The sequence below is a fragment of the Syngnathus typhle genome, linkage group LG12 (assembly GCF_033458585.1).
Source record: "Syngnathus typhle isolate RoL2023-S1 ecotype Sweden linkage group LG12, RoL_Styp_1.0, whole genome shotgun sequence".
NCBI classification, from domain to species: Eukaryota; Metazoa; Chordata; class Actinopteri; order Syngnathiformes; family Syngnathidae; genus Syngnathus; species Syngnathus typhle.
Window position 1 is genome coordinate 282,412 of NC_083749.1, and position 25,077 is coordinate 307,488.

At 48.0% G+C, this 25,077-nt stretch overlaps 4 protein-coding genes and 1 long non-coding RNA gene across 14 annotated transcripts; all 5 read right to left on the minus strand.

The window, feature by feature from the left end:
- Positions 1 to 1,674: 1,674 nt before the first annotated feature.
- Positions 1,675 to 4,140, minus strand: LOC133163875 (uncharacterized). Its single transcript, XR_009716459.1, has 3 exons — positions 4,054 to 4,140; positions 3,257 to 3,410; positions 1,675 to 2,647 (listed from the first exon to the last, which is right to left on the minus strand). It is a non-coding gene; the product is annotated as an uncharacterized LOC133163875 (long non-coding RNA).
- Positions 4,141 to 4,224: 84 nt separating this feature from the next.
- Positions 4,225 to 10,397, minus strand: LOC133163422 (TNF receptor-associated factor 2-like). Its single transcript, XM_061293297.1, has 11 exons — positions 10,038 to 10,397; positions 9,380 to 9,592; positions 9,216 to 9,294; positions 9,041 to 9,139; positions 8,762 to 8,923; positions 8,598 to 8,672; positions 8,457 to 8,531; positions 7,835 to 8,389; positions 7,591 to 7,768; positions 7,377 to 7,525; positions 4,225 to 7,277 (listed from the first exon to the last, which is right to left on the minus strand). The coding sequence occupies exons 2-11, from the start codon at positions 9,565 to 9,567 to the stop codon at positions 7,059 to 7,061; spliced, it is 1,779 nt and encodes a 592-aa protein (XP_061149281.1). The 5' UTR covers positions 9,568 to 9,592; positions 10,038 to 10,397; the 3' UTR covers positions 4,225 to 7,058.
- A 132-nt stretch (positions 10,398 to 10,529) lies between these two features.
- Positions 10,530 to 13,627, minus strand: LOC133163424 (GRAM domain-containing protein 2B-like). 7 transcript variants are annotated; one of them, XM_061293305.1, is made up of 13 exons: positions 13,413 to 13,627; positions 13,198 to 13,291; positions 12,886 to 12,955; positions 12,713 to 12,816; positions 12,561 to 12,656; positions 12,410 to 12,481; positions 12,217 to 12,297; positions 12,007 to 12,124; positions 11,721 to 11,816; positions 11,504 to 11,594; positions 11,314 to 11,418; positions 10,976 to 11,045; positions 10,530 to 10,904 (listed from the first exon to the last, which is right to left on the minus strand). In XM_061293305.1, exons 1-13 carry the CDS (start codon positions 13,478 to 13,480, stop codon positions 10,866 to 10,868), a joined length of 1,104 nt encoding a protein of 367 aa, XP_061149289.1. In that variant the 5' UTR covers positions 13,481 to 13,627; the 3' UTR covers positions 10,530 to 10,865. The 7 variants fall into 7 exon arrangements, with proteins under 7 accessions (XP_061149289.1, XP_061149286.1, XP_061149285.1 ...); XM_061293302.1 differs by having other exon boundaries at positions 11,245 to 11,418; XM_061293301.1 differs by having other exon boundaries at positions 11,245 to 11,418; positions 12,410 to 12,496.
- Positions 13,628 to 13,720: 93 nt separating this feature from the next.
- lg12h2orf42 (linkage group 12 C2orf42 homolog) lies at positions 13,721 to 24,967 on the minus strand. 4 transcript variants are annotated; one of them, XR_009716390.1, is made up of 11 exons: positions 24,867 to 24,967; positions 23,816 to 24,167; positions 23,077 to 23,737; positions 22,840 to 22,962; positions 22,653 to 22,757; positions 22,416 to 22,520; positions 22,239 to 22,339; positions 22,013 to 22,175; positions 21,761 to 21,940; positions 19,546 to 19,655; positions 13,721 to 14,638 (listed from the first exon to the last, which is right to left on the minus strand). XR_009716390.1 is itself a non-coding variant. In XM_061293293.1 (10 exons), the coding sequence occupies exons 2-10, from the start codon at positions 24,158 to 24,160 to the stop codon at positions 14,598 to 14,600; spliced, it is 1,824 nt and encodes a 607-aa protein (XP_061149277.1). In that variant the 5' UTR covers positions 24,161 to 24,167; positions 24,867 to 24,967; the 3' UTR covers positions 13,721 to 14,597. The 4 variants fall into 4 exon arrangements, 3 of the variants coding, with proteins under 3 accessions (XP_061149277.1, XP_061149278.1, XP_061149280.1); XM_061293293.1 differs by lacking the exon at positions 19,546 to 19,655; XM_061293294.1 differs by lacking the exon at positions 19,546 to 19,655 and having other exon boundaries at positions 23,816 to 24,163; positions 24,867 to 24,955.
- Positions 14,930 to 17,108, minus strand: LOC133163423 (zinc finger protein 703-like). The gene is made up of 2 exons (XM_061293298.1): positions 16,683 to 17,108; positions 14,930 to 16,351 (listed from the first exon to the last, which is right to left on the minus strand). The coding sequence occupies exons 1-2, from the start codon at positions 16,758 to 16,760 to the stop codon at positions 15,092 to 15,094; spliced, it is 1,338 nt and encodes a 445-aa protein (XP_061149282.1). The 5' UTR covers positions 16,761 to 17,108; the 3' UTR covers positions 14,930 to 15,091.
- Positions 24,968 to 25,077: the final 110 nt, after the last annotated feature.

Here is a 25,077-nt window from a genome sequence, read left to right on the forward strand (position 1 = left end):
AGGTCACCGCTGTGAGGCCGTTCCGACTACTTCAAGCTGAGCAACAACAACGGGCGGTGACGAGAGATGAGCTCATGCTTTGGCAAAGGTGAGTCACGGACATCAAGCTGGGCTCTTAAAACCACTGGAGCTTACATAAATAGTATTGGCAAGGCGCAAGCTACAAATACTTTTGTCAGGTATCGCTACTTCGACTCCAGTGACGAAGCACAGCAGTGACACAAATAATCTATGGAGCACTCATTTAGGCATTGGCTTTTCCATCTGGACTTTGTTGAAATATTTACTAAGATTCTCTTTCATTATGCAGCCGCCACAAAAAGGCCCGGAGGCCACACACACACACAAACACGCTCTTTGCAACTGACACGCCACAAATCAATCGTTTATTGATTTAATTGACTTTGACATCATCTATGGGGCTAAAATATTACAACTGAGAATGAGAGCGTAACAATGACACAAGGGAAATTGTTAAATTGCGTGGCATTCAATTTTTCTTTTTCCACATGGCTGGCAGCGAGGCGTAAACACTGAGCAGAAGCAGAGGCACAAACATGAACTAATATGGATCTCTTTTGTGTTTAAAGATATGAGGAAGAATCCGTCGCAGACACGAACGATGGCTCTGGGCTGCAAAGTGTTTGTTTAAGAGCTTGGCAAAGCGAACGTTCCTCAACAAGATTGAATTCTGTATAAAAATGAAATGTCGTATTGATCTTAGTGACGGGGATTTTCCATTGACAGATCATTAAACATCCGAGGCGCACTGGTGCCGACCCCGTGGCCCGAGAGTTTAACGGGCCTCGAAAACTGTCACTGAACCAACTGTATTTATTTATAGAGGATTTTTATTTAATTTTTTTTACATTGTCGTCTCAGAATTTCACGTATCGCGGGTTGGTCTGGACCGCGGCCCCCACCATTTCCTTTCCAAGTAATAACATCCAGCTGACAAGTGTCACGGATGAATTATAACTGCAACGTTCCCCCTGATGCTCGCCTCATTCAATCCAGCTGACGTCGCCAGGGGAGACGTCCGGCTGGGCCGGCCAGCGTGGCGACTACTCCGGCTGGCCCAGGTTAGTGGCGACTCAGCACTTTTCAGCCAGCAGCTGTAAAAACCTGCGGTCTGACTTGGAAGCGGACTTGGAAAATTTTGAGCGGGAGCGTCAAGTGATTGTTGTGTGGGGTCCACCGTTTGTCAAATTAAAATATTTGTGGGGTGGGTGTGGGGAGAAATATACCAAGGATGAGTGAGGACAAATGCTAACGCTAACACGGTGAGGGACGATTTATGGAGGGCAAATGTTTTTCGCAGTCAGACACGATCCGCTGGAGTTGCAGCGCAAAGCCGCAAACATAAGACTTGAAATTGATTTTCTTTTTTTCCAACCGAATTTCACTTCAGTTCAATTGTGTGCGTGATGTTCTTCCACAATGCCATCATAAATTAACTCGACATTACCGTGCAACCTACAAGCAAATGTTTACTGCAGGAGTTCATGGAAATTTGGAAAGCTCCGTTAGAGGCAAAGAAAAACAAAACAAAAAAAGACAAATGGGATTCAACGGATTGGATTTAGCCGACAACCCACAAGAAGAACTTAACAGACGTACGAGAGAGAAAAAAAAAAAAAAAGAACTATTGGGGTGTTTAACGTTAGCAGCTGCAAGGACGGGACGCCTCTGCCAAGCAGCTGGGGGGGATTTCGGGTGATGTCACACTAGTCGGGCTACCGGAGGCCTCGGCGCATAAACACGTCTGGTGTTAGCTTAAACAACGTACGCCTCTCCATCAGAAGGAATTATTGGCGGGAGGTGAGCGGAATGTAACCAAACGCTCTGCAAAAACAATAAATAAAGCAGTTGCTGGGCACCTCCACTTTGTATTCATTACTTGACTAGCCAACAATAGCAAGACACTTTTTAAGAAGGTCATGTGATTTGAAGCTGGGGAGGTTTGCCTTTAGGCCTTTAGCTGTAAAAACATATCGTTGTAGTTAGCGCCTGCTAAATGAAAAATGAGTGCTTATTGGTCAGATGTCTAGCCATGGATTATGACACGCATCAAGATTGGGATTATCACAATCAGATTATCAGTCAAAATCATACTTACGAGTGAAATCCGGTTTTGAGTGTGAATTTTAATCTCTTGAGATGAGAAAGATCCAACCCCCAAAACGATCCAGAATGATACAAGTGCTAATCTGTCCGTGGAGGATTTGTTGATGTTAGTTGGCGTACGGACAAAGCTGATATGCGAACATCCACCCCCACTTTAACTGGGTTGAGGCTGGATTGTAAAAAATCAATATTGCTAATAAAGCATCAAATGAGGTCAGGACTTCCAGACAGATTAAGTTTCATTAGCCCAGTGATCATTGTTACTACATGTTTATAAAGCGCCCTTATTTGGTGTCTTTTATTAGCTCTACTGCCACAAGCCTTTATTTAGACCCATGTAATCACTATTTGTTCCACTTTTACAACCTCCGTTTAAGTTACACGTTTTCATTAATTGTTTGAAATCCTCAGACGCAGTTAGCGGCTAGGTTGCTCCATCGTGCACTAAAGCTCACAGTCCAGGTGGAGGATGAATCAGTGGAACTGACAAGCTGGTCACGCGAAATCCATCCCAGACGGTCTGTGAAACATAATCAGTCACCGTTATTTCGCCTTTAGGCTTTAAATGGAATGACGGACGCCGATTTGAACGAGTGCTAACGCTACGTGCGATCCGGCGTTGAACAAAAGGCCCACTTGATGGTTTGGACATATGTTATATGGAGCACGGCGCGGGGAGGCCGACCGCCTGTATCCTGTTTTTAATTATGTATCGACAAGACCTCGGGGACTGTCCTGCTTTTATTGCAAACGGGTCAGAATGGGAGAACTTTAAACATGGTCGGGAGAATGGTAGGGTAACGCAAAGTTACTGATTGTAGCTGGGCATACTGAAATTTGAATAGATGCTAAGGTAATTATTAGGACCTGACTGATGGCCTTTGATGCTTCTTGGGTGTGTAAATTTGCAAATGCAGAAAACTATCACTAGAGTTTTCCAGTTATATGTAACATGATGTAACCACCAAGAAATATCACGCTTTTCAACTTGCATCACCAAAATTTACATTTCCTCTGACCCATTCCTGAATTGGCTGCCTTTGAATGGAAACGTGGGTCGAATTTGATCAGTGAATATTTCATGTGGAAACATTCCTGCCAATCGGAGAATAATACAGCTGTTGTTTACCTGTAAATTGTTCTGTGTACAGTTTGACAGCACGACTGGCGAGGGCTCCTGCTGAACCATTGAGACGTTCATAGCGCCCTCTGGCGGACAAAGCTGGGATTTCACTGATACCGCACATGTTAAATCGTCTGGTCGCCATGTACATCTTGGGTACCTGGGACAGGAAAACAATTGTTACTTTAATTTGTATTTCCATGATGGAAAAACTGTTCAAGCATGTTTGGGGTCAGAAGAGATATAATAATAGATAGAATGACTGTTGTCGACATGGTCGCCAGGGATGGAGATTGAACCCACAACATGCAAGTTTAGAGATAAACAGAGGTACACCGCTCATACATTGAAGTCATACATAACATAATAATATTGTTATTGTGATTATTTCAAAACGGCGAGGAAAATGGTGACGAAAATCTAACATTAGAAGCGATTTTCTTTAGGGTTGGGCAGAAAATGTAACAGTAAGGTCACGTCGTCTTTTTGACAAGCCCTTTCAATTTGACAGCGAAGTAAAATAGGTAAAACTTATTTTCTTCCTGTGAACAATTGAATATTTACTCACATTCCTTGGAGTAAATGCGGTAAATTTGGCTACTCTTACGTCAGAAGTCGTTTTATTTCGGTGTGAAGTTGTCGTAGCTTTAAATGTCGACAACTGAGACCTTTTAGATAAAACGAGGCTAGCAGTTGATTATTTGAGCAAATTTTAACCACTAACCGTTGTAATTTATTCCGTTTCAAAGATACAAATGTGCTAAACGCGACAGTTTTATCACTCATAACTCATCCTAACTCACCTGCCATTTGATTGTGGTAATCGGTGACTTTGAGTCAATCAGTGTGCATGTTCGTCATTGGCTGCGTAGCAATGTTCGCTGTCATTGGTTGTTCTAGAAAGTGTCCTTTGCGCTCATTGGTTGTTAACTTATAGCTGAAAAGTTCATCCAAAATAAAAAGGAACAATAAAGCGTGGTCAAATCACCAAACTTTATTACAGACTGCGAGTTTCTTTTGAGCGTTAAAACACATCAAATGTCAACAGCGGAATATTTGTATGGCTCTTCACTTCAAGGTACACCGATAAAAAGACCCTGTTTGAACATGGAATTAATGGCAAAGTGCACAAATAATTGTTTCCAGTCAACTGCATCACATTTAACACGCACACGAGTGTTTTCTTTCAATGGTGTAAAGGGTTTACATTCAGATTACATGGGAGTAAATATGTGGACATTTTGTTAGTGGGCACTTTTTTAAAAAAATATCCTCGAGCACTAGTAGTGACCCATACACACGCATACGCACACACAAACAGCAGCTCAAGTTGAAATAACAATTTGGCAACACATGTCGAAGCATATAAACACACAAATAAAACAGCTTGCAATACAACATGGAGGTAATATTTTGAGTTTGGCACAACACAAAAGCTTATTATTTCCTTTTCTCACACTGGAAATGGGACTACTTACATGCTTGTTTTTCTGCAGCTAAGAATCTAATAAACCCACACAGAGCACAAGATGAAAAGTCATTTGCGTCATTTCCGCTGGCTTCGCAACCATATTTATATGGGAAAAGTACAAAGTTGCTTGGCGCAGTGTAAACAAATAGCGCTAAATAAGTCACGCGTAACCCCTGTAAACCCTTAAAATGTCATATTGCACTCGAGAAGAATTTGCAATGCGCCAACGGAATCAGCTCTGGCCTGTTTAAACCATCTTTAGCAAACAAAAAAAAAACTGATATATAGATATAGAATTATTAGGGTATTCGGTAATACTATTTTTATTATAACAGCTTGTGAGCATCCACACGGATATAGCGCTTTAATATATAGATTTATGATATGAAATATACATATTTATACATTGCTTTAACAACTATAGGCTGCGACGGGCACAGCCGGATATAACATAATAGCTATTCTACCGTATTCTCCTCCAAACAAATAGAAATAAACGCGGCCACAACGGCGTGGAGCCGCTTGACGTGATCTACCAATTAAAGTCTCCCATGCACAGAGAGGCTTCAATACTGGTTGAGACTGGTTTGAAAACAGGCCAGCGGACCCCTCCAGAGAGTCAAAAATCAGCCAAGCCCGCAAGCTTGAGTGGCTATTAAGTCAGCGCAACGGGAGCAATTTCGATACATTTGCACCCCCAAGTCAGTGTACAGTGAACCCCTGCCTATTGGTGCGAGTGGAGGCGCTTCACTCAGACAAAAGTAGTGCTTCGCCGCCATCCTGGTGTGGAGGATTTATGTTCGTTGGGTTGCTTCATTTAAACAAAAGTAGTGCTATGCTGCCATCTTGGTGCCGAGGAACTATGTTGAAGTAAGTTGAGGACCATCGTTAGAAAAAAGTAGCGGGGAAGGGGGGTGAGTATTGTTCGCCGATTTTAGCTATTTGTGACGGTTCTTGGTCCTGACCCCCCCCCCCCTCGTGAATAGTCAGGGTTCACTGTACAACAATGTTGAGCATCTCTTTCTGTACACAACAAAACAGTACACACTATTAGAATCATATCGGGACGCCAGCTCGGCTAGCAGCGCACACATCACGTATCGGACGTACAAGAAAACAACGTTCCTTCTCTCGGTGAGCGGGGGGCAGGCGTGGGAGGGGAGGGAACAGCGCCACCTGTCGAAATGCCGGCCGGCGAGTGCAAACGCGAGGAAGGGGGTGGGGGGGGACTCAAGAAAAAACACAATGTCAGGCCTGCGCCTCGGACACCTCGCTAACTCCACTGTATCTTCCACAGATGTACCAAAGCCCCGGTCACAACCGCCCACCCCCACCCGAGTCGGAACGAGCACAAACTTTACATAAAAAGGAACGCCTGCTTCTAAATCAAGGGTTCTCAAACTTTGAGGGGCTACGGACCCCTTACAAGGATGCATTTAACCAAATTCACTCAGTTTAACTCAATACTCATTGGTCGCAGTTGAGGCGTGGTGCTAATATGAAGAAAATGGCTGCCAAACTTAAAGGGAACGTCAAGCCAAAAATGTTGTTGACAAAATGTTTTATGCGCCCTCACTAGTCTAAACACGGCATTCCGATTACAATGGCGTTTGTGGAATAGGAATTAAGCAGCAAATTCATCCTGTATTTTTTTTTACTATCTCAGAGGGCGGCCATTTTGCCACTTCATCAATTGATTGACAAAATGATTGACAGATTAAAATAATTAGTTCATGGTTTGTATAATTCCATCTTGATGGTGGTGCTGAGAGGTGAATCAAGTATGTTACTGGCTATGCGCCCCCAGGGGTCCGAGGACCGCAGTTTGAGAACCACTGTAATCTAAACAACTAACCACGGCGTCCTCTTCAAACTTGAGTGGACATCGGACGCCAGCGAGCATGCACATGGCGCCGAGGGGACAAAAGGGGGAAGCCTTGTTGATCACACAACTCCACGTTCGTCTATGCAAAATTTACTCAACACGAGACCAGAAAGGCTCACGACAACGACAATCTCAAGACAAAGAAGCAGAAGACCCCCCCCCCCCCCCTCCATCGAATTAGCCACGATGATAACCCCGAAGCCGACGCGCAACTTTCCCGCTCAGTCCTTGGCGTCCCATCGGGTGTCGTCCTACTCGTGCCGCGTCCAAAACAAACAGGTGGCGGACATTTTCACCGCAATAAAAGCGGCGCCCGGGCACACCTTTGTAACCCACCAAAGCGGCAGAAGGACGCTGTATAGCGGCAGCCTGGAGGGGTTGCCTCGGAGCTTAAATGAAGACCCCGGTGGTCTGGTCATGAAAAGTGAGCACCTTGCGTGGCTCCGCCTCCTCTAGAGCCCGGTGAGGTCCACGATGGCCTTGATGAAGATGGCGTCGTCGCGGATGTAGGAGTTTTTGGCATCCAGCTTGGAGAACGGGCAAAATAGCGGGCAGCCACTGGCGATGTTCATCTCGCTTACCGGGCGCTGGAAAGATGACGAGGTGACGTCGGGCCGGAAGGCGTCGATGATGTGCTCCCGGTTGCTCTGGTCCAGAAGCATCAGGGTCACCTGAAGGGGAGAAAAGCTTAGTCTTGACTGAGATGCCACAAGATCGTGATGGGCGGGTCTCTCTCATGGATGATTGTTTTTTTTTTTTTTTTACTGGACCTTCTGGTTGAAGGGCCACTTGAGCAAGGCGTCGCTCAATCCCCGCATCACCACAAAGAACAAGGACAAGTGGCTGCCGCGCCCCGTCCCGTCCCCATTCAGATAGATCCGCAGACACATCTTGTAGCCGTACTTGCTGGTGTAGAAGGCTGCAAAGGAACCAGGCAGGATTTGGGCTTCCTGTTCTATACAATCATCTTGACTATTTTCTTACCTGGCGAGAACATGGCGGGAGCGCGACCGGCGACGGCGTCCTGCCTCTTTTTAGCAAAATCGGAGATCCTCCACACAAAGACGCCGTCGAAGGTCGAAGCGGACATTTCCCGAAGCCGACCTTCCATCTCTGCTACCGTCAGGTCCTTCAGGCCAACCGTCCTCTCCAGCTGCCGCACCTGCAAGAGCGTTTCTCAGAATTCCCGTTTTAACGATCCCCCTCCAAACGCCACCGGCAGGCTGACCTTGTTACTCAGAGCTTCGATCTTGTCTTGGTCCAGCTTGTGCTGGCGGTTACTGGCTTCCATGGTGGTGGCAAAGCGCTCCACTTCTCGGTTCAAGACACACACCACGTTCTCAAAGGTGCCCGCCTTCACCTCCAGCTCGGTGCAGCGGCGGCCCAGCTCGACGACCTTGGTCTTCTCGCTGTGGAGCTGCAGCTCCAGGGCCGCGCCCACCGAGCTGGGCAGCGGCGTGAAGGAGGTAGACACGGACAGGGTGGGGGCCAAGGTGGGAGGCGGGGGCAGGGGAGCCGGTGCCGGCGGGCCCGAGCCGGAGGACGAGGAGGCGGCGGCTCCCTGCACGGGAGGCCCGGAGGAGGTGGTGCTGAGCTGGGAGACCCGGGCCTCCAGTTCTCGGAGGGACTGCTGCAGTTCCACCAGTTTGTGTCCCGCCACCTCCAGACCCTGCGGCTGCAGCCCCTCCATGCTCACCTTCATGCCCATAATGTAGTGCAGCAGCAGGTTGAGGTGTTCGTAGGCAAAAGCCCGTTCGTGGTCGTGGGTCTTCTCCTTCTCCACCTGCCGACGGAAGTGACTTAAGAAGTCTGAAGAGCAAAATAAAGGAGCCATCAAAAAGGTGACTCACCGACATGTCGCAGCCCACCACGTGAAAGCGACACGGCATCCTGAATTTGCTGCAGAACTTGATGTGGTCCACGTACTGGAAGATGTGACAAGTGTCAGTTGTGGGATGAGTTGGAGAGACGAGCACTGTCCTCAAGCTCACCTTCTCTCTGGGTATCTTCTTTTTGGCACAGCCCTCGCAGATCATCGGGTATTTGGGGCAGATCTCATCGTGGGCCTGGTGAGCAATCATGAGCCAATTCATCGCTTTGAGAAGTCTATTGAGTATTATGCTTTGTATTTATTTTTGAAATTTTCTTTGCTCACCTTGATGTTCTTGAAGTGAAAAGGTTCTTTGCAGTACTTGCAATTGAGCGTCCTCTCCGGGCACTCGCGCTCACTGTGCCGCTCCTGCTCGTTGAAGCGAATGCGCTCTTTGCAGGAAGGGCACGGCACGATCATGAACTCGCACTTGCCCTCGTGGCTCATCTGACACGTGCACACGCAAAAAAAAATCCAATTTTATATCCGCCAACCAGAAGAGACCAACAGAACCGAACCGCTCAGTGAACTTCAGCTCACTTTCCCCCGACTTTTGTGACTCACCTCATATTCTTTGATGGACCCTCTCCAAGAGCAACTTTCATTAACACAGACAGCCGTGAGGTTTTCCACTTCTCGCCGAACCGCATTGTCGGGAAAAGCCTTTGAAACGAAAAATGCGTGTTTAAATCAAATAGATGTATTTAAATAAATGTCAAACATATGTAATGGTACTCACACATCCTTGTTTCAGGATTGATGTGGTCTCCTCAAAAATTTCTTCCTTGATGCAAGCCTTGCATTTCTGCGGTCCGTTACTGCAACGACAAAACATGTCTAGTATGAACGGACCTACGAGAAATTATTTTCTCCATTTCCAATTTGAACCAACGACTTGCCGACCTGATGGCCAGGTTGAAGCAGTACGAGCAGAAGCGATGGCCACACTGCGCCTGGAAGGGTCGTCTGAGGATGTTGTGGCAGCACTTGCACAGGTGCTTGTCCTCCAGCTTGTTGCCCAGGATCTTCTTAGGGAAGCCCGGCTTGTTGCTCTCCATGGACGAGGGAGGCGATGGTTCCTGGGCGGCCATGCTGTCCAATCACAAGCGTTCACACCTAGGTAGGGCAGACGGCGTGGTCGTTCAATTTTGCATCATCGCGAAAAAGTCAGGAAAATCTGATATGAAACCGTTTTTCCAATTTGTTGGAATTTCCCATCCCTAGTTATTTGTTGTTCAATATCACGTGTAGAAGTATCAATAAAGTTGTCCCGATTGAATTACGCTCCTGGCGTTTAAATGTAAGGACTGAGGAAATGGAGCCCAATATTGTGTTGCTAGCATCGTTCTAGCATCTACCAGCGAGGCCCCCGCGGCCTTTTTGTTTACATGACGATCCACTGACTGGCTGGCTGCTGCCTCCCTGCCTCGCCTCCATTGTCTCCTTGTTGCTAAGCCGTCACAGCATCCTCGAGTCAGAAGAGGAAGAGAAGTGGTACCCGGAGGAGAGAGAGAGAAAAGGGGGGGGCGGAACTCCCCCCCCCTCCTACCCCCGCACTTACCAGCAGCCCGCTCCGGTCTTCCTTGTCTTAATGAGCAGCCATGGCCTGGCTGTCCTTGTCCCGAGACTCGACTCGACGTTGTTTACAGGCGCGACGAAGGCGGGTTTCTTCCATCCGCCACATAACAACAACACGGACGGGCTCTCCGGCAGCGGCGGCTGTTTTCGTCCAGCGACGCCATTGCTTCCCTCTCAACACGACCACCGGTGACGTAACACGGGGGCGGGGCTGACGATGGGCGAAATGACACACGCGCGAGTCAAAAATGACAAAACAAAAGTGGCGGAGGAAAGGAACTGCGAATAGCTAATCGAAAAGGCAGTCTAATTTTGTCACTTTTTTCCTGAAACTAATATCGCTTTGTTGTGATAATAAAGTTGTATTTCTTTGAGGCATTTATATTCTGTTTATAAACACCACCCACCCCTCTGACACTTTTAATAGACACATTGAGCACAGAACTGAACAATGTATGAAAAACACTACATAAAGTTGCACTCAAAATGATTTAATTCCTTACTGTAAATTAATTTTCAAAATATAATCTACAATGGGGATTATTCAGAAATGACAGACTGGAGTTTTGGACAAGAAATGCTGGTATAAAAATATATGTGAAAGAGCATGGACAAGCTATCGGAGTAATTTTTAAAATACGAGTATATACATAAATATAATTTAAAGGCACTTTTTTAAAAGTTACATAAAAACAGTACAAACTGTGGAGCCTCTTTTTTGAAAGTGCTTGAATACTACTGGTGATCAATACTACATTGCCTGCTGGAGTCCATGATCCTGAAGATGATTGGTCGCATCATCATCTTTTTTTTAGGTGTCTTCCAGAAGCTTCCGAAGGTTTCTTTGAATCTAAGCATACACACAGTAACAGTGTGACGCCAAAACAACATTTGAACTCATTCAAGAAAATCCGCACAAACCTTTTCGAGTTTAAGCAGGCTGGCGGAGAGCTCACCAAAGATCTCCGCATCCTGGACAGTCACTGTGTTTCTGCAAAGCAATTGGGAGTCATATTTCATGCAATAATGAAAATCTAATTCTTGGCAATTTTGTATGTGTTGGGAGCAATCAGGTAAAATCTCTAGAACATCTCTAGATAGCAAATATCATTCTAAAATGGCCGCTTTTCAGACACGGCTACTTTTTTTGTGGATCTACTCATGATGGACATGCCTTCCAAATTCCATACCGCAAAGTGAAACTATCTTCCATGCCGATGGTTGAAATCTTCCCAAAAATTCTTTTTGGATCCTCATACCCTGCATGCACACGATCCCGGGCGGACAGTATGACATTCAAGCGATGCTCGAGGGCCGCCATCTTCAAAGCCATGTAACACGAGGACACCACCAGGACGCCGACTCTGTTTATGGAGGAAACACAAGCGTCTTAAAACAACCTGGACAACAATGGCCTCTCGTGTTGCACGTGGTGAACGGAGCACTCACAAGAACAAATAGATGAGCAGGACGGGGAGCAAGGTGGTGTGAGGCCAGGCTTTGTCCGCTTGCGTGGCCCCCGCCACAGACTTCGATGGCCCTTTGTGGCAAAACAGATACGTTTTAAAATTCCGGCCTTGAGGACGGATCGCATTAATTACAGCGACAAGAAAAAGTCGACACACCCTTGTACACCAAAACGAAAGACAAACGAGCGTGACAGTACCGCTCTTGGCTCGGCTCTTTTGGCCTGGCTGAAGGTGCACGTCTGCGTGCACAGACACCTCTCTGCTCAGAAAAGTGTTGGGGACGCTGGCGAATTCTGTTGACAAAGAAATGTTTAACGCAGGATTCTGCCTTGCAAAGCAGCAGGACGAGCCTTCGGAAATGCTTGTCAAACCAAGCAAGTCTAAACTCTCACTTGCTATTTACTCAAACGTTTTGTCAACAAGTCTGCGCGAAACCTGACACCCGCCGCGCCTTCGCAACCTCATCCATGTTCCGTCACCCACCGGCCATTTTGTCACAATCCGGAGTCTGCGATCCAGAGCTGCTACTGCTCTCCGCCTCCATTTCCTGTCGCCTCTGTCGCACCACGCCGTCCAGATCAGAGAAGGTCCGGGCCAAGTCCTGCAGAGCACGCACAGGAACATATACAATGGCACTACTGCTGAGAACAAGGGCCTCGCTTTCTATAGATGAAAACAAAAAACATTCCAGACCAGAGGAAGAGATGGTGGGCGCTTGACTCCAAAGCCGTTCTCACAGGAGGAGGCCACATGACTGCCGCACGTCTTCTCCACCTGAAAAGTTGTCAGGCGTTAGCAAGTCCGGGCTTTCTACTTGATGCGAGCTATTCAAATAATGACGGGGCAATTTTTAGGCCCCACACAAAATGTGTTTGTTTGAACTGACCTCCAGATGGACGCACACGGACCTCAGAAACTTGTAGGTGGTGTTCCGGGACAGGAAGGACACAAAGACGTGCTGGGAAAACACAACCTGGGCTAAAGTTAAGATGAATTTTTTCCAGAGCTCCTATGACACTCTCATTCGGTGGTATTACCTGCTCCCGTGTGCTTTCGATCACCAGGGCATTGGGCACCAGCAGAGCCGTTTTTGTCTTCTTGATGAATGTCACAGACGCTGCCCGGATGGCGATCTACAGAGAAGGTTTTTGAGTTGTTAAGCTAGTTTCTGCGAGAGCGCCCGCCATACCTTCGTATCCCTGCCAAAGACTTTGGAGTGGAAGCAGATCCAGTTTGGGGAGACGAACATTTTGCCCTGATATAAGATGTCTCTCTGCAAGGCGCATGTGTAACCTGGCAATGTCAAGCAATCAACATGTTAAAAAAAAAAAATGTTTTTTTCCAATATGGTGGCAGACGTACTTTGCGTGAGCGCCTCGTCCCTGCTCACTTCCTTGAACAACTTGTGAAACTGCAAGTTCGTCTTGGAAAGCTGAAAGAAACGAGACAACTGGAATACCTGCGTCAGGCATGTTGAACCCATTAATTTGTTTTCAATGTTAACATTTTTGTTGATCATTTCCCCATCACATCCCCCCCACAGACGTAAATAAAAAAATGTTTAAATGCAATTTTAATGATGAGTAAGAGAGGAGTATTCCAAACAAATCCATGGACAGGTAAACCAGCGGATGTCCAACCGCAAGTACCGTCCGTCTAAGTGGAGAAACGCACCTGAGTGGACGGTGACTTCTTTACTTCCGATTTTGACAAACGGAGGTGAGTGGGCCTCCTCCGGGCACTGGGGACATCGTTGTCCACCTCAAAACTGCCACAAAAAGTTTAAATATGGAAGTACTAAACTTTTCATCAAGTGGCTCATAACAGAATTTAAGTGAGTCCGTTAGCGCAACACACCGGGACTTGAGCGCCAGCTGGCCCGAACTCACCTACTCCCGCTGGGGTAGTCGGTCGTCCGGCACGGCGGAGTCAACGGTCGCTCGGCCTGCTCGCCCATCACCACCGTGTCGTCCTCCCCCTCCTTCGTAGCCGCCCGCTACCGCCGCGAGGAGACATACGAGATGACCCGGGTAACCGGGGATTTGGACCGATCGAGGGGAGAAAATATGGGAAAAGTGGCTGGATAAAGGAGGAGGAGGAACCGGGGAGGAGTCGGAGGAGAGGCCGAAAAAAGGGAGCGAGACGACGGGAGCGCTGAAAACCGCCCGCGTTTTGGGTGCCGGAAAGAAATCCATAATTTAATTTCTTGACACTTTATTCACAATTTCTAATCACTATTAGAACAACAAATGATAATAAAAAAGGGAAGAAATCCAGACTTTCCCCCGACTTTCTGGGCCACGTCAATGTGATTGACCAACATGTCCACAAGAGGGCAGCATCATCCCTTATAGTCAACGTTCACCTCATTTCTATTACAGTAGAGGTTCTTATTTCCTTCAATATTTAAAGAAGCTAAAGTTGTTTGACTTGCGAAAGTAAATATTTAAACTTTAAAAGAACAAATTTGAAATTAAATTAGGCTTTTAGACATGGGCTTTAGGTTTTCAAAAACAGGGTTCGAGCCTGGGTTAGGGTTTAAAGCAAGGTTTAGTGTTGCAAATTAGGGTTTTAAGACTTCTAAAGTATGTTTTTTTTAGTCAGGGTTACTGTGTGTCTGGTTCTGTATCTTTAATTCTCTGTTCAATGAGTCATGTTGCATATTTTCTGTGTTTGTTTTTTATTTGTGGCTGCCTGATGACAGCTTGATGACGGTTGCAAAACATTACGGCCCACATCTGGGCGCTTCTTATGTAGGGCACTGCCCCCCCCCCCCCCCCTCCACCCACATCCACTCAAAGGCCTCATTTGTGGGCCCAGTGATGGATGAAGCGATAAGGCCTGGAGACACCACAGAACACGTACCACTTTCTGGGATTAAGAAGGTCAAGAACTATCTTTTCAAAGAAAAAATTTCGAGACAAAAGCAGAAAATGAACACATTGACGGATATGGATCAGATACCCATGAGGAAATCCAGCTGCGATGGTCATGTGACTAACAAAGAGATGCTTGATAAAATCTTCCCACGTGTCCTTTGGAGACTATTCATTCTTGACACACACACAATGGAGTCAGTGTGTGTGGGCGCGCAAGTTGCCCTCCTGAGAGGAATCTGCGATGAAAAAACAGACAAGAGAGTGGGAATCGTATTTCTGATTTATTTAACAAAATATTAGTCGCTGCATTACAACCCTGCAGAGGCCCTAAAGTGAACCCCCCCCCCCCCCTTTCCCAATAAAAAGGAGTAGAAGCATTGATTCAACTGCTGTGGATTAGGAAGAAGTAGACTCAGAAATATAATTAGTCTACTACCTGGTATGCTTTGGTAGCAAGATAAAAAAAGGACACGGTCGATTTCCCGAGGGGTGTAACGTGACCGTCGACAAAATTCTGGGAATCCAAATGAGGGTGCAAAAGTACAAGGATTTATTTTCTCTTTTTTCCTCGTACATTCCGAATGAACTGGGTGCTCAAGGTTTGAAGTTCTCAATTCCTCAGTGCAACCAAGAAGTGGTGTCAACATTGATCCAAAAAGTCCCCCAGCTAAAAGTATCCCCTGAAGGCATCATTGGTAGTCCAGATGCGATGGAGGTTCCAGTCTTTGGTTGTAGAAGGCATAGTGCGGGTAGCATGGGCCTGTGGTTGGCCAAGAGCGCACGGCCATGGTGTAGGGTCCGGATGGCAAAGTACTGTAGGGGTGATAGCGAGCTATTCCCATACTCTGCGGCGCTCGGACGGAGCCCCCCGAGCCACTCAAGTGGGGCAAGTGCTGAAGACAACGGGCAGGTGTCGAGGACGGAACCTTGGGGTCCGCCTCTATGGCCATGTGTGCCCGCAGGTGAACCAGCTCATCAGGCGCAGTAAAGTGCTTGTCACCCGGAGCCCTGGCTGACTCCCGGTTGCACGTGTGGGGGTTGCTCGGCAATATGTAGGAGTAGAACGGGTGTGGCGGGTGGGCAGGGTATACCAAAGGAAAGCTGCAATTGAGACTTGAGAGCTCTTGGATGCAGGGGCCGCTGCTGACATGGGGAAGGCTTGGGTAGCTGAGGCAGTAGGGATCCCGGCACAGACCCTGCATGAAGAAAGGTGGCGAGGCTCTCGCGTGTGGGATGGAGCTGGGATGCTTGGGACCCAACTGAGGCGGGTAGCCAGCGTAGGTGCCCGCCATTGAGCCGTGGTAGACCACATTGGACGGTGGCAAGGGGAAGTGGCGGTGAGCCGCCTTGTAGGGCGAACTGGGCGTAAGGCGCCCGGGGCCGGAACCTGATTGGCTGCCACCTGAGCTGCTCACGCCGCAGATGGCGCTGGCTCGGGGGTGGCCAGAGTTGGCGAGGTGCAGACCCTCTGAGGTCAGCCTGCTTGCGTCAATGTCTTTTTGGGACTGTCCGCCGCTCGTACCACAGTCGCTACTTGTGCTGCTCGGGCTTCCAGTTTCACGCTCGCTATTCGGCGAGTGGCGCAGCGGGTTGGGCGTCGTGCCACCTGATCGTTGGGTGGATCCTTTCTCACCGCAGCTCGGCGAGAAAGGGTGGGGCCCGTACGACGGTGCGTTGGCTATGTGCCCACGAGCGCCGCCAAGGGCCTCGACTCCTACTTTCTCGGACAAACTGCTGCTGCTCACTTCATCATCGCTACCTCTACCAATGCCACCGCTTCCTTTGAGGTAGGGCTTGAAGCTGCACATGTCCGCCAAAGGTGGACGCTGCTCTCCCACTTTAAAGCTGGAGCGCGTGGTGCTTTCCTTGGAGGACGCCGGAGGATCTGCTTTCCCAATCTGCGAGCATGTCTGGGCCAGCATAGCCAGAGGGCTCTTCTTCACGTCCAGCTAAAATCAAGCAACAAGAGATGTTTAAAATATTCACTTTGTGTACTGGGTCACTTATAATAAAACATCTCTTTAAAATAGCATCTTGCAATTAACTATTTACTACTGAGCCCAAAGCCAAAAAAGCAATGTCAAACTTTTTTTAAACATACTTTTAAAAAAATACATTATCAATGTAGTTTACAGTATGTAAAATATTTAAAATGACATTTATGTCATGCAAGAAGTCAAGCACTTTTTAACTTTAGCAAATATTATCTTGGAATCTCTAGTCTGTGAATTCTTTCCATAAACATGTTAATTATTTGCTGCAATCAATCAAGCAGCCTACCTCAATGGTGACAGAGGCGGCCGTGAGCGGTTGCAAGTATTCCGGGTGGGTCAAGTTGCCCGTGTGCGCGCTCAACATGTTGGACCACGTGCACCGCGAGCCGTCTCGCCTCGCCTGCCGAACGGCACGGAGGTCCTGATGAGGCGACGACTGACAGAAGACGTGCGGCGCTCGGCCCGTTGCTCAACTTCCACCGTTCAGTGGCTCTCCGCGAAGGGGGAGATTTCATCGGACGCAGCGTAATCCATCCAGTCCTGCCGGTGTCTTCCGGGATAACGACGAGTCGCGGGTGGGGAGTTTACTTGTGCATGTTGAGCGGCTCCAATGTAAAGTTCCGAGCCCGACGAGTCCCTCATGCACGCCTGTGCTGCGTGCACTCTTGCAGCCGATTGCAGGCAGGAGGAGGCAGGCGTGACGAAGCAGCCGGTGGGCGGGGCGATACGAAGCGCAATATCAGCGATACAAGTAACGATACGGTTTTGACGTGGTTTGTTTTCTATAGTCCCCCCCCCCCCCAAAAAAAATGAGTCCAGCTCTATTCCTGGCTGCGTTGTACTTTTCGAAGCATTTTTTTCCCCTCAGCAAATAAAAGAATGTCATCTACAACTAATAATTCAAATCTATGTATTAGCAGAAAAGTCAAATTAAATGTAAATCAGATCCAAATGACCCATTTGTGGCAATCCAACCATTGACGACATTCTTAAATTTAGGGTGGGAAAAAAATGTAGAAAGTAGAAAAACCTCACCCCCAATTTTTTGGGGGGGCACAACCCCAGCAGGCTTTCCCCTTGTGATGAAGGCCTTTCACTAGCATTTTTATTACAGCTCGTAACCCTCCCGATGGGTCGTGCGTATTCTCCCCAAACGGACACATTTACAACACGTTTATGAGTCGTCTGTGTTGTCGGAACAGCGAGACACGGCGGGCCGCTTTTATGCGGGGAAAAGTCTGACAGGGATAATCATTGCTTTTGGGGGGGGGGGGGGGGGAACTCCCTGGCGACGCTCAGTTTTTAGCATTGGGTCAAGGACACACATCCCACAAAAGTGGCAGTAGTTTGTTTTTTTGAGCGCACCCCCCCCTCCCAAAAGGAAAAAAATCCAGTACACGGTTGACAGTAGCACTGAGCCAAGTGAGCTCAAATTTCAAGCGCCTGTCAAAACCTTCACTTTACATTTCAGCTGCGCACCGCCGGCGGCTTGTGAACTTTTCACTCTTTCATTGTGAAAAGAGCCATCATTAGCGTGTCGTTAGCTTCATCATGTGCTCTACATCAAAGTCGGCTCCCGTGACACATCTCATCGGAATCCGTCATGTGCTGCTTTTACCGAGCTGTCACACTTCAAACAACCTCCCAAAAACAATAAAAGCAGTCAACCACAAGCTTGGAGGGGAAAAATATCGCAAGGGCGTCAACGCCGTTCGGTTGCTCTGCTCGGGTAGGGTGGCGCTGCCCCGGGGGGGGGGGTGCACGGCCCGAGTGAACATGCCGGCATCGCCGACCAGATTTTCCACTTCCTGTGCCAAGATGGCGGCTGTGGCCTTTTATCCGCCGCCTTTTCCTTTCAAACAAATCAGGACAGTTTCACACAGAGACCTGGCCATTTCCTCATTGAAGCACAATGAATACTTTCTTCACGATTTCAACGTCGTCAAAGCGCAATCTGTCGATCCGTCTCACACGCATACAGCGTTTCGTTCTTTGGCTGACTTCTTTACCTCAGCAAAGCCAAATTATACCCCGCGTGCGTTTTGATTGACAGGCGAGGCAGCGATATAAGAGGAGGGGCGTCGTCCGTTGCCGTCAACAGGCCGCAATGAGTTTACAGCTGTCTGTGAAGTGAAAAAAAAAAACGTACTCGCCGTGGCGGCCCAGCAATTATGCGCCCTGACAGCATTCTTGACTCGCCTTTCTTTTTTTTTTTTTTTTTTGTGGTTTCGAAAAACTATGGTCAGTCGATCATGATGAGATTATCGCAGTTGAGCTGTCTTGTGTGTGAAGTTCCGACCGTTGCGTTGACTTTGTATTAAATATTTCGATACTTAGCGTCAGACATTGGTGTAGCGGACACGGTTTTAAGTTGGCAGCCGGCGGACTAAAATTCGTTTGCTTTGGAAGAGAAATTGCCTACATGGCCCTATAATCCACGCTTAAAAAAGACAAACAGGTTTTTGCCGAAACAGCAGCTCCGAAGTGGACGCGGCATTTTTGCTGCCACAAAGATTACGCCATAAAACATCAAAGATGAAAGAAAAATGACATGAAAAGCCACCGCAGCTGCCATCTTTCACTCGCCAAGCGCATGTGGCTGCGACGCCTCCGAGCCAATCGGTCACGCAGCACTCGTGGACCCATAAATCTATCCCGACAGGAAGCGAGGGGATCGGCGGCGTAAATCAACGCCGCAGATGAAAAACAGACGAGAGAGGAGGCCGGACGGGGGAGAGTTCGTGGCGGGACACAAAAACATTCCAGATTGTCCGTGAAGTCCGCGGGGCACTGAACTGAGACTTTAGAGCAAGACTTGAAAATGCCAGGACTGTCCAACCTCGGTTCCTCAGTGACTTGTGTGTCCTAGTGGCTATGTCCCAGCATCCTTGTATCCTAGTGTACTTGTGTCCTTCCATCCTTGCACATGCATATTTTTTTTCGACATGGAATTCTTGTGTCCTCGTAGACTTCTGTCCTTATGACCTACTGTGACCTATTATTCTCATGTCCAACTGGACTTTGTGGATTGAAGTTCTATGCACTTGACGACTTGTGTCCAACTCGTGTCCGAGCAGCTATCTAAATCGCGCATGAAAGCGTCGTTCTGAAAGCTCGCGTCTACGGACAGGAAGTGGTCATGACCTTACTTGCTGTCCGGCGCGAATGAGAGGAAGGGGATCAAGAGGACGGCAACGGGATTCCAAGCTGTTGTCGTGGAAACGGCGATGACGGCTTTGTCGGTGTCACGGCCGCTTTGCTTGAACAAAGGAAGTGGAAAGGACTTATGTCACGACAGCTCCATTTGACTTCAATTAATCGACAATAACATTTTATTCCGATGATATGACGATTCACTCCAATTCTGATCAAACTATGACCCGATTTACTCCAATTACAGCGCAGATTTGCTGCAAATACAAATAATTCAATATATTGAAAATGATGACAAATGAAATGATCCGCGGATTCCTCCGGAGGTAAAAACACGCCACTATGGAGGTCAGCGTGAAGCCAAGAGGAATTAACACTCGTCACTCAGCCGCCGCTGGGAGGAAGGTGGAAGCTTTGACAGAAAGCGACGAGCGAGAGAGAAAAAGAACATCAGCGCTGGGCTGGCGACCTTGGCAGCCTGGAAGCGCCACTTTACAGCGGAAAATCCAAACGGGAATATTTGATCCCGCCGCTCTTCGCCGCAAACTTATTTTAGGAACTGCGCCTGACCAACACCACATCTCGGAACGGGATGTTCTCAAAAGTGTGTACTAGTTACAGTCGGCTCTTTACCCGCCGTGGCACTCCACAAAGCCAACAAACTAAATCTATTTGTCAGCATCTCATTGAGGCGCTGACAACAGGAGTGGGAGAAGTCAACTTCTGTTCAGTCATTTTTTTAGATGAATACCGTCACATGACAAGGGGAGCGCATTCCTGCCTTTAGGACTTTTCTCGATTGAGCATGGAAACACTGGGCCATAAAAAAACAGATCATCAAGTTGCTGGGCAGAATTAAAGTATGCTGTTTTTTGAGCTAATATGAGAGGGTGAAAAATAACCGGCTTTAGCGCAAACATTATTCACAAGCGTAATCTCCCTCTTTAACTGAGCAACCAAATAAAAATGATACAGCCCGTGTCGGCACTTTTACAGCGTGCTATAAAGCAGAACGGCACAGTTAGCGCAAACACACACACGTGCATGCGCGCGCACACAACCTGCAAAAACACTTTTACTGCGGCCTGCAAATGGAATAGTATAGTGATTTTACTATTTAAAAAAAAAAAAAAAAGCGGAGGAGGGAGTTTAATGAGCGACTTTGATGTCAAACAGACAGAAGGTGATTAAACATGGCCGCCATCTGTCCTCATAAACACCGCCCGGTCAGAGGGGTTCTCGTAAAGCAGACGTTACGCAGTCCCAAAACACGTCACGACACCTGTCGTAAACGTTGAAGGCCATTCATGAACAATGGTGACCAATCAGATGGGGAAGTATGCCAGGGTAAATAGATTTTAGCTAGAAAAAGTCTAACAGGAAATTTCTCAGCGATGCTGACAGCAAAGTGTCTGCTCGTGACGTAGTTGTACAATCCACGAATCAAATGTCCATTTTTTATTTTTGCGTGAAGAAGGAAAGAGAATTATAGGACCTGGGGGTCGCCATCGATTGGCCGCCATTTGTGATGGATGACGCAATAAGCGGCAAAGGAGGAGTAGTTGAATGATTGATGCCGGTCAACGCGCTGGCCAATCAGCAAGCGGGAAGACATAACATGATGGAGGACCGAGAAAGTGGACAAGATGGACGGTGGCTGGGGGGGAAGGGACACTTGTCTCTAGAATGGACCGCTAGTTATCATTTAAACCTTTGATGACAACACTTAAGTCACATTTTTGACATTCTTAATCGTCATACGGACAAACAGTTTGACAGCAAAGTTATTGTGCAAGCTAAATGTGCTACATGCTAACATGTCAATCAAGTACCAACTGTCAACACAAAGTGCATGAACGAACAAGATAGTGGCGCTACCTGCTGGCGAGATCTGAAACTACCATAAATTGTCAGGACCTTACTGGGAAGACTTGATTTTAAACCTTTAACCATACAAAACCACACACATTTTAATACTTCTTTTTACTGGTCATGAAGCCAAAAGAGTAATTGAATCATAATCAATTTATGTTTGAGCTTTTTCGGCACTGTTATGACCTATTTATGAATGAATAGAAATGATCATTCTTAAAATCTGTTTTGTTGCTTGATCAGTAAAATAATTGGCAGATTAATTAATTAACTATTTGTTAGTTATATTTATTCATCTATATATTTTAGTTTCTTTTTTATTTGAAGACGGTGGCTCACCTTTGACGCGTCCTGTTGTGCTGTGACCATCCTTCTCTCCACATTCCGCCTGCTGTCCGCTCTGCTGGTGTCCAAACTGGTAGAGGATCCTCAGCTTGCCCATGTGGCAGCGTGGGAGCACGTCGGGGGTCCACTCAATGACAAAGGGGCCGGGTTCTTCTGGGTCATCCGAGCCGGGCCCTGCTCAGGCCGGAGACAAACGTCAAGTGCATGCTGGGGATGCTAATGCTAATTGGAATACGAGCAACTCACCAACTTTGAGGAAGGTTTGGAGCTCCATGGGCCGAATGGGCAACGTCCTATCCGTTCTAATCCCGTCCGCCGGCGCAGGTTCAGGCGGAGGTTGAGGACAGTGAAAGCGGGAGTAGGAACCGTCCATGTTGCGGACAAAACTCTGAGTGAGCTCTAACTGCAACTGGTAGACAGACGATGATAGTCCAGGCCTCAGACCACACGGGTGGGAATCGAGGGGTCTTACCTCAGGCGTGTCAAAGATGCGTTTGACCAGTGCGAGGTTGGTGATGTGCCAAGTATATTTGGAGAGGGAGCCCTGAGGGACGCCGTCATTGTTCTCCAGCACTAAAGCCATCGAGACACATTGAGTTTGAGTTAACTTCAGTTAGCCTGGTGAAAAACGCAGACCATGTGGTCCCACCTGTGGTGAAGTTGGGCAGCCGCCTCTTGGAGCCCAGAGACAGGCGATGCTGCAGAGCATTGAAGAATTGCTGAGGAATGTAGTATACCAGAGGATCGGGTTTCCCTGTGGGGTTAAAAAAAAAAAAAGATTCCAAAGTCTTCTCTTTGTCACAGTGACGTGCGTGCAATATCGGCCACATGCTAGCTGTCACGTCGGACTTTTGAAGAAGGGGAAAAAAATATATACATTTCCTACCGTCAAACTGGTAGTGCATGGTTTGCTGAATCCTCTCAGTGACGCCGGCCAACCACTGGTAGAAACTCAAGGACATTGAGCCCTCATCCACCATCTGAGTGCCAGCTGAGACACGGCAGTTCAAGTACCAGGAAAAAGTCACGGAACAATAAGTAGCAATAAGTCATAAGATGTTTTGGACTAGTACCTGAGGGAGCTTCATCCGGGCGTGGTTTCTTGGCTTTGTGAAGATATCTGAGCGGTTCCGTGGGAAGGGGAGGGGGCCTCTCGCAGGGAACGAGGACTTTGCCGGTTGGGGTAGGTACAATGCCTGAAAGACAAAGGCGTGACAGGGTTAATGATGTTGCATTATTGAAGAGGAGGTCATCATCATATAGTACTGTACAACTTTAAACGGCTGGACCAATCAGATGAGCACTCTTACCTGTTGTCGCCGAGCTGATAAAGGTGGCAAATTCTGACGCCAGTTTCTCATCGCTGGCAAAGGCACAAACGCAGGCATAGAAGTGCAGGCAGGGGTGTGAAGGGTCTGGGTGGTCAGTGGCGCACGACGCCTCAGCCGTCTGCGGGCGGCAGGCGCAGTGAAATGCCGCCTGCTGCTGCGTCGCCCGCCGGGTCCTCCTGCCGCCTTTCGCCACATTGGACGGTCCTACGCCGCCACCAACCGTCAGGTGTAGAAGGCCCAGGGCGTGCGCAGAATCGGGGCGGCACTTGACCACCAGCGTGTCCTTGGACACTCGTTGCACCAGGGGCCCCGGGGACTCGGTGGCTAGCCCCCACAGTTCCTCTTTGTCCTGCATTGAGGCTGTCAATGCCTCTAGGGCAGAGCTCTTGACGCTCAGAGGGGCGGCGGAGCGGCGGCACTCGATGGCAGTCTTGATATGGACACAGAGGGTGTCGGGTAAGCCGGACTCGGAGCGGTCGGACCTCGAACCCTGCTTGCAGGCCGGCATGAAGCAGCGGCCCATGTTGATCTGAGACAGCATGGGGTGCCGCTCGCCCGTGGAGATAGCGGTGTCGGTGGGAGACAGCCCCACAAAGCCCAGCTGGGCGGATCCTCGTTCTCGGTGGCACACGGAAAACACCTGTGTTGGAGGGAAAATAATATCTAAGATGATTCAATACTCATGCAAGAAGATACGTTATTTATATTCCCCACCAACCTGAACACCGCCCCCTTCGTTGTTATCCTGCTCCTTCCCCTCTCGCTCCTCGCTGTCGATGATCACTCTGACCGCCTCCACGCCACCCTTCCGGCTCCCCCTGTTCCCCGAGGTGGCGTTCCGGAGTGATATCCCGCACAGTTTGTTCTTGCAGCTGAGCCCCCGGGTGCCGTTGTAGACGCCACAGCGGGGACACTTGCGGATGCCGCGCAGGGTGGCCCTCCCCAGGTTGGAGAGGAAGGCTGGGGTTACGGCGGACCCCGCCTTGGTGTGAACGTCCTGCTGTTTGGCGGCGAGCGGGGTGGCAGACAATGGTGGGATGATGGAAGGGGCCATGCCTTCCATTTTCTGACTAGGCAAGAAGGAAGGGGGGGTCAAACTAAACACATAGTGGGCTGTGTTTGGAATCATTCAGCATTCCACTACTCCATAAACACTATACAGGGAACTTTCAACATTATATATATATCTACATTCATTCAATAACAAAAAACCACGAACACGTAACCCCCCCCAACCACCTGGCGGGTTTTGTACTTCTGTATCGGTGCCACTAGAGGGTGGTAAAGCAGTATAACGGAAATGATTCGAAACGATAAACCTGTCACACATATTAGGACTGTGTTCAATACTTAAAATATTCAACTGCAACAAACCACCTTCACACGAAGCTCATGAGTAATATTAGCTTACACAAATTGATGTACCATCACAAGTATGCGGACTAGGACGTTATTGTTAAGTCATTAATAAAACTCATTTTGACATTTGAATATAAATTGCTATGAGATACAAACAAAGTGTAATGGTTGAATAAGACTACGAGGGCTCTCCACAGCAGTGGAAGCATACTTTTAAACTTAGGAAAGCGCCGAGAACATGCAAATGAGACTCGAACCCCGGACCAAGGAACTTCAGTTTGAAGTGCCAACCACTAGTGTCTAACAGCTACTAGAGGAAAAACATATTCACACCCTCTTGAGCCGTTACAAAATACTTATTAAATACAAGCATTCAACGTGACAAAATGAATAAATGTCTCATCAAGTACCTGGGAAGCTTCTCTTCGGTCAAATAGGGCTATTTTACCTCCAGAACTGCTCGACCGTCGCCATTGCTTCTTACATCCCAACACCGCATTGCGCCTGTAACGACACTGCCGATAGGTCGGACAAAGTCACGTGAGATAATGTGGGCGGCAATTTCTCCTGCGTGAGGCATCATGGGACTTGTAGTAAATATCAATAGACGAGTGGCAAAAT

What these genes read in the sequence shown, in the direction of transcription:
- LOC133163422 (XM_061293297.1), bottom strand. Translation starts at nt 9,567, where the DNA reads ATGGCCGCCCAGGAACCATCGCCTCCCTCGTCCATGGAGAGCAACAAG. An exon ending in GGTCCATCAAAGAATATGAG is followed by an intron (nt 8,924 to 9,040) that starts GTGAGTCACAAA and finishes TGCACGTGTCAG; the next exon opens with ATGAGCCACGAGGGCAAGTG. An exon ending in AGAAGATACCCAGAGAGAAG is followed by an intron (nt 8,532 to 8,597) that starts GTGAGCTTGAGG and finishes CACATCTTCCAG; the next exon opens with TACGTGGACCACATCAAGTT.
- LOC133163424 (XM_061293299.1), bottom strand. Translation starts at nt 13,480, where the DNA reads ATGGGCGAGCAGGCCGAGCGACCGTTGACTCCGCCGTGCCGGACGACC. An exon ending in AAAGAGCCGAGCCAAGAGCG is followed by an intron (nt 11,595 to 11,720) that starts GTACTGTCACGC and finishes TTTGCCACAAAG; the next exon opens with GGCCATCGAAGTCTGTGGCG. An exon ending in GAAGATAGTTTCACTTTGCG is followed by an intron (nt 11,046 to 11,244) that starts GTATGGAATTTG and finishes ATTGCTTTGCAG; the next exon opens with AAACACAGTGACTGTCCAGG.
- LOC133163423 (XM_061293298.1), bottom strand. Translation starts at nt 16,760, where the DNA reads ATGTTGAGCGCGCACACGGGCAACTTGACCCACCCGGAATACTTGCAA. An exon ending in CCGCCTCTGTCACCATTGAG is followed by an intron (nt 16,352 to 16,682) that starts GTAGGCTGCTTG and finishes GCTTGATTTTAG; the next exon opens with CTGGACGTGAAGAAGAGCCC.
- lg12h2orf42 (XM_061293293.1), bottom strand. Translation starts at nt 24,160, where the DNA reads ATGGAAGGCATGGCCCCTTCCATCATCCCACCATTGTCTGCCACCCCG. An exon ending in CCAAACCTTCCTCAAAGTTG is followed by an intron (nt 21,941 to 22,012) that starts GTGAGTTGCTCG and finishes CGGCCTGAGCAG; the next exon opens with GGCCCGGCTCGGATGACCCA. An exon ending in CACAACAGGACGCGTCAAAG is followed by an intron (nt 14,639 to 21,760) that starts GTGAGCCACCGT and finishes TTTTCATCGCAG; the next exon opens with ATTCCTCTCAGGAGGGCAAC.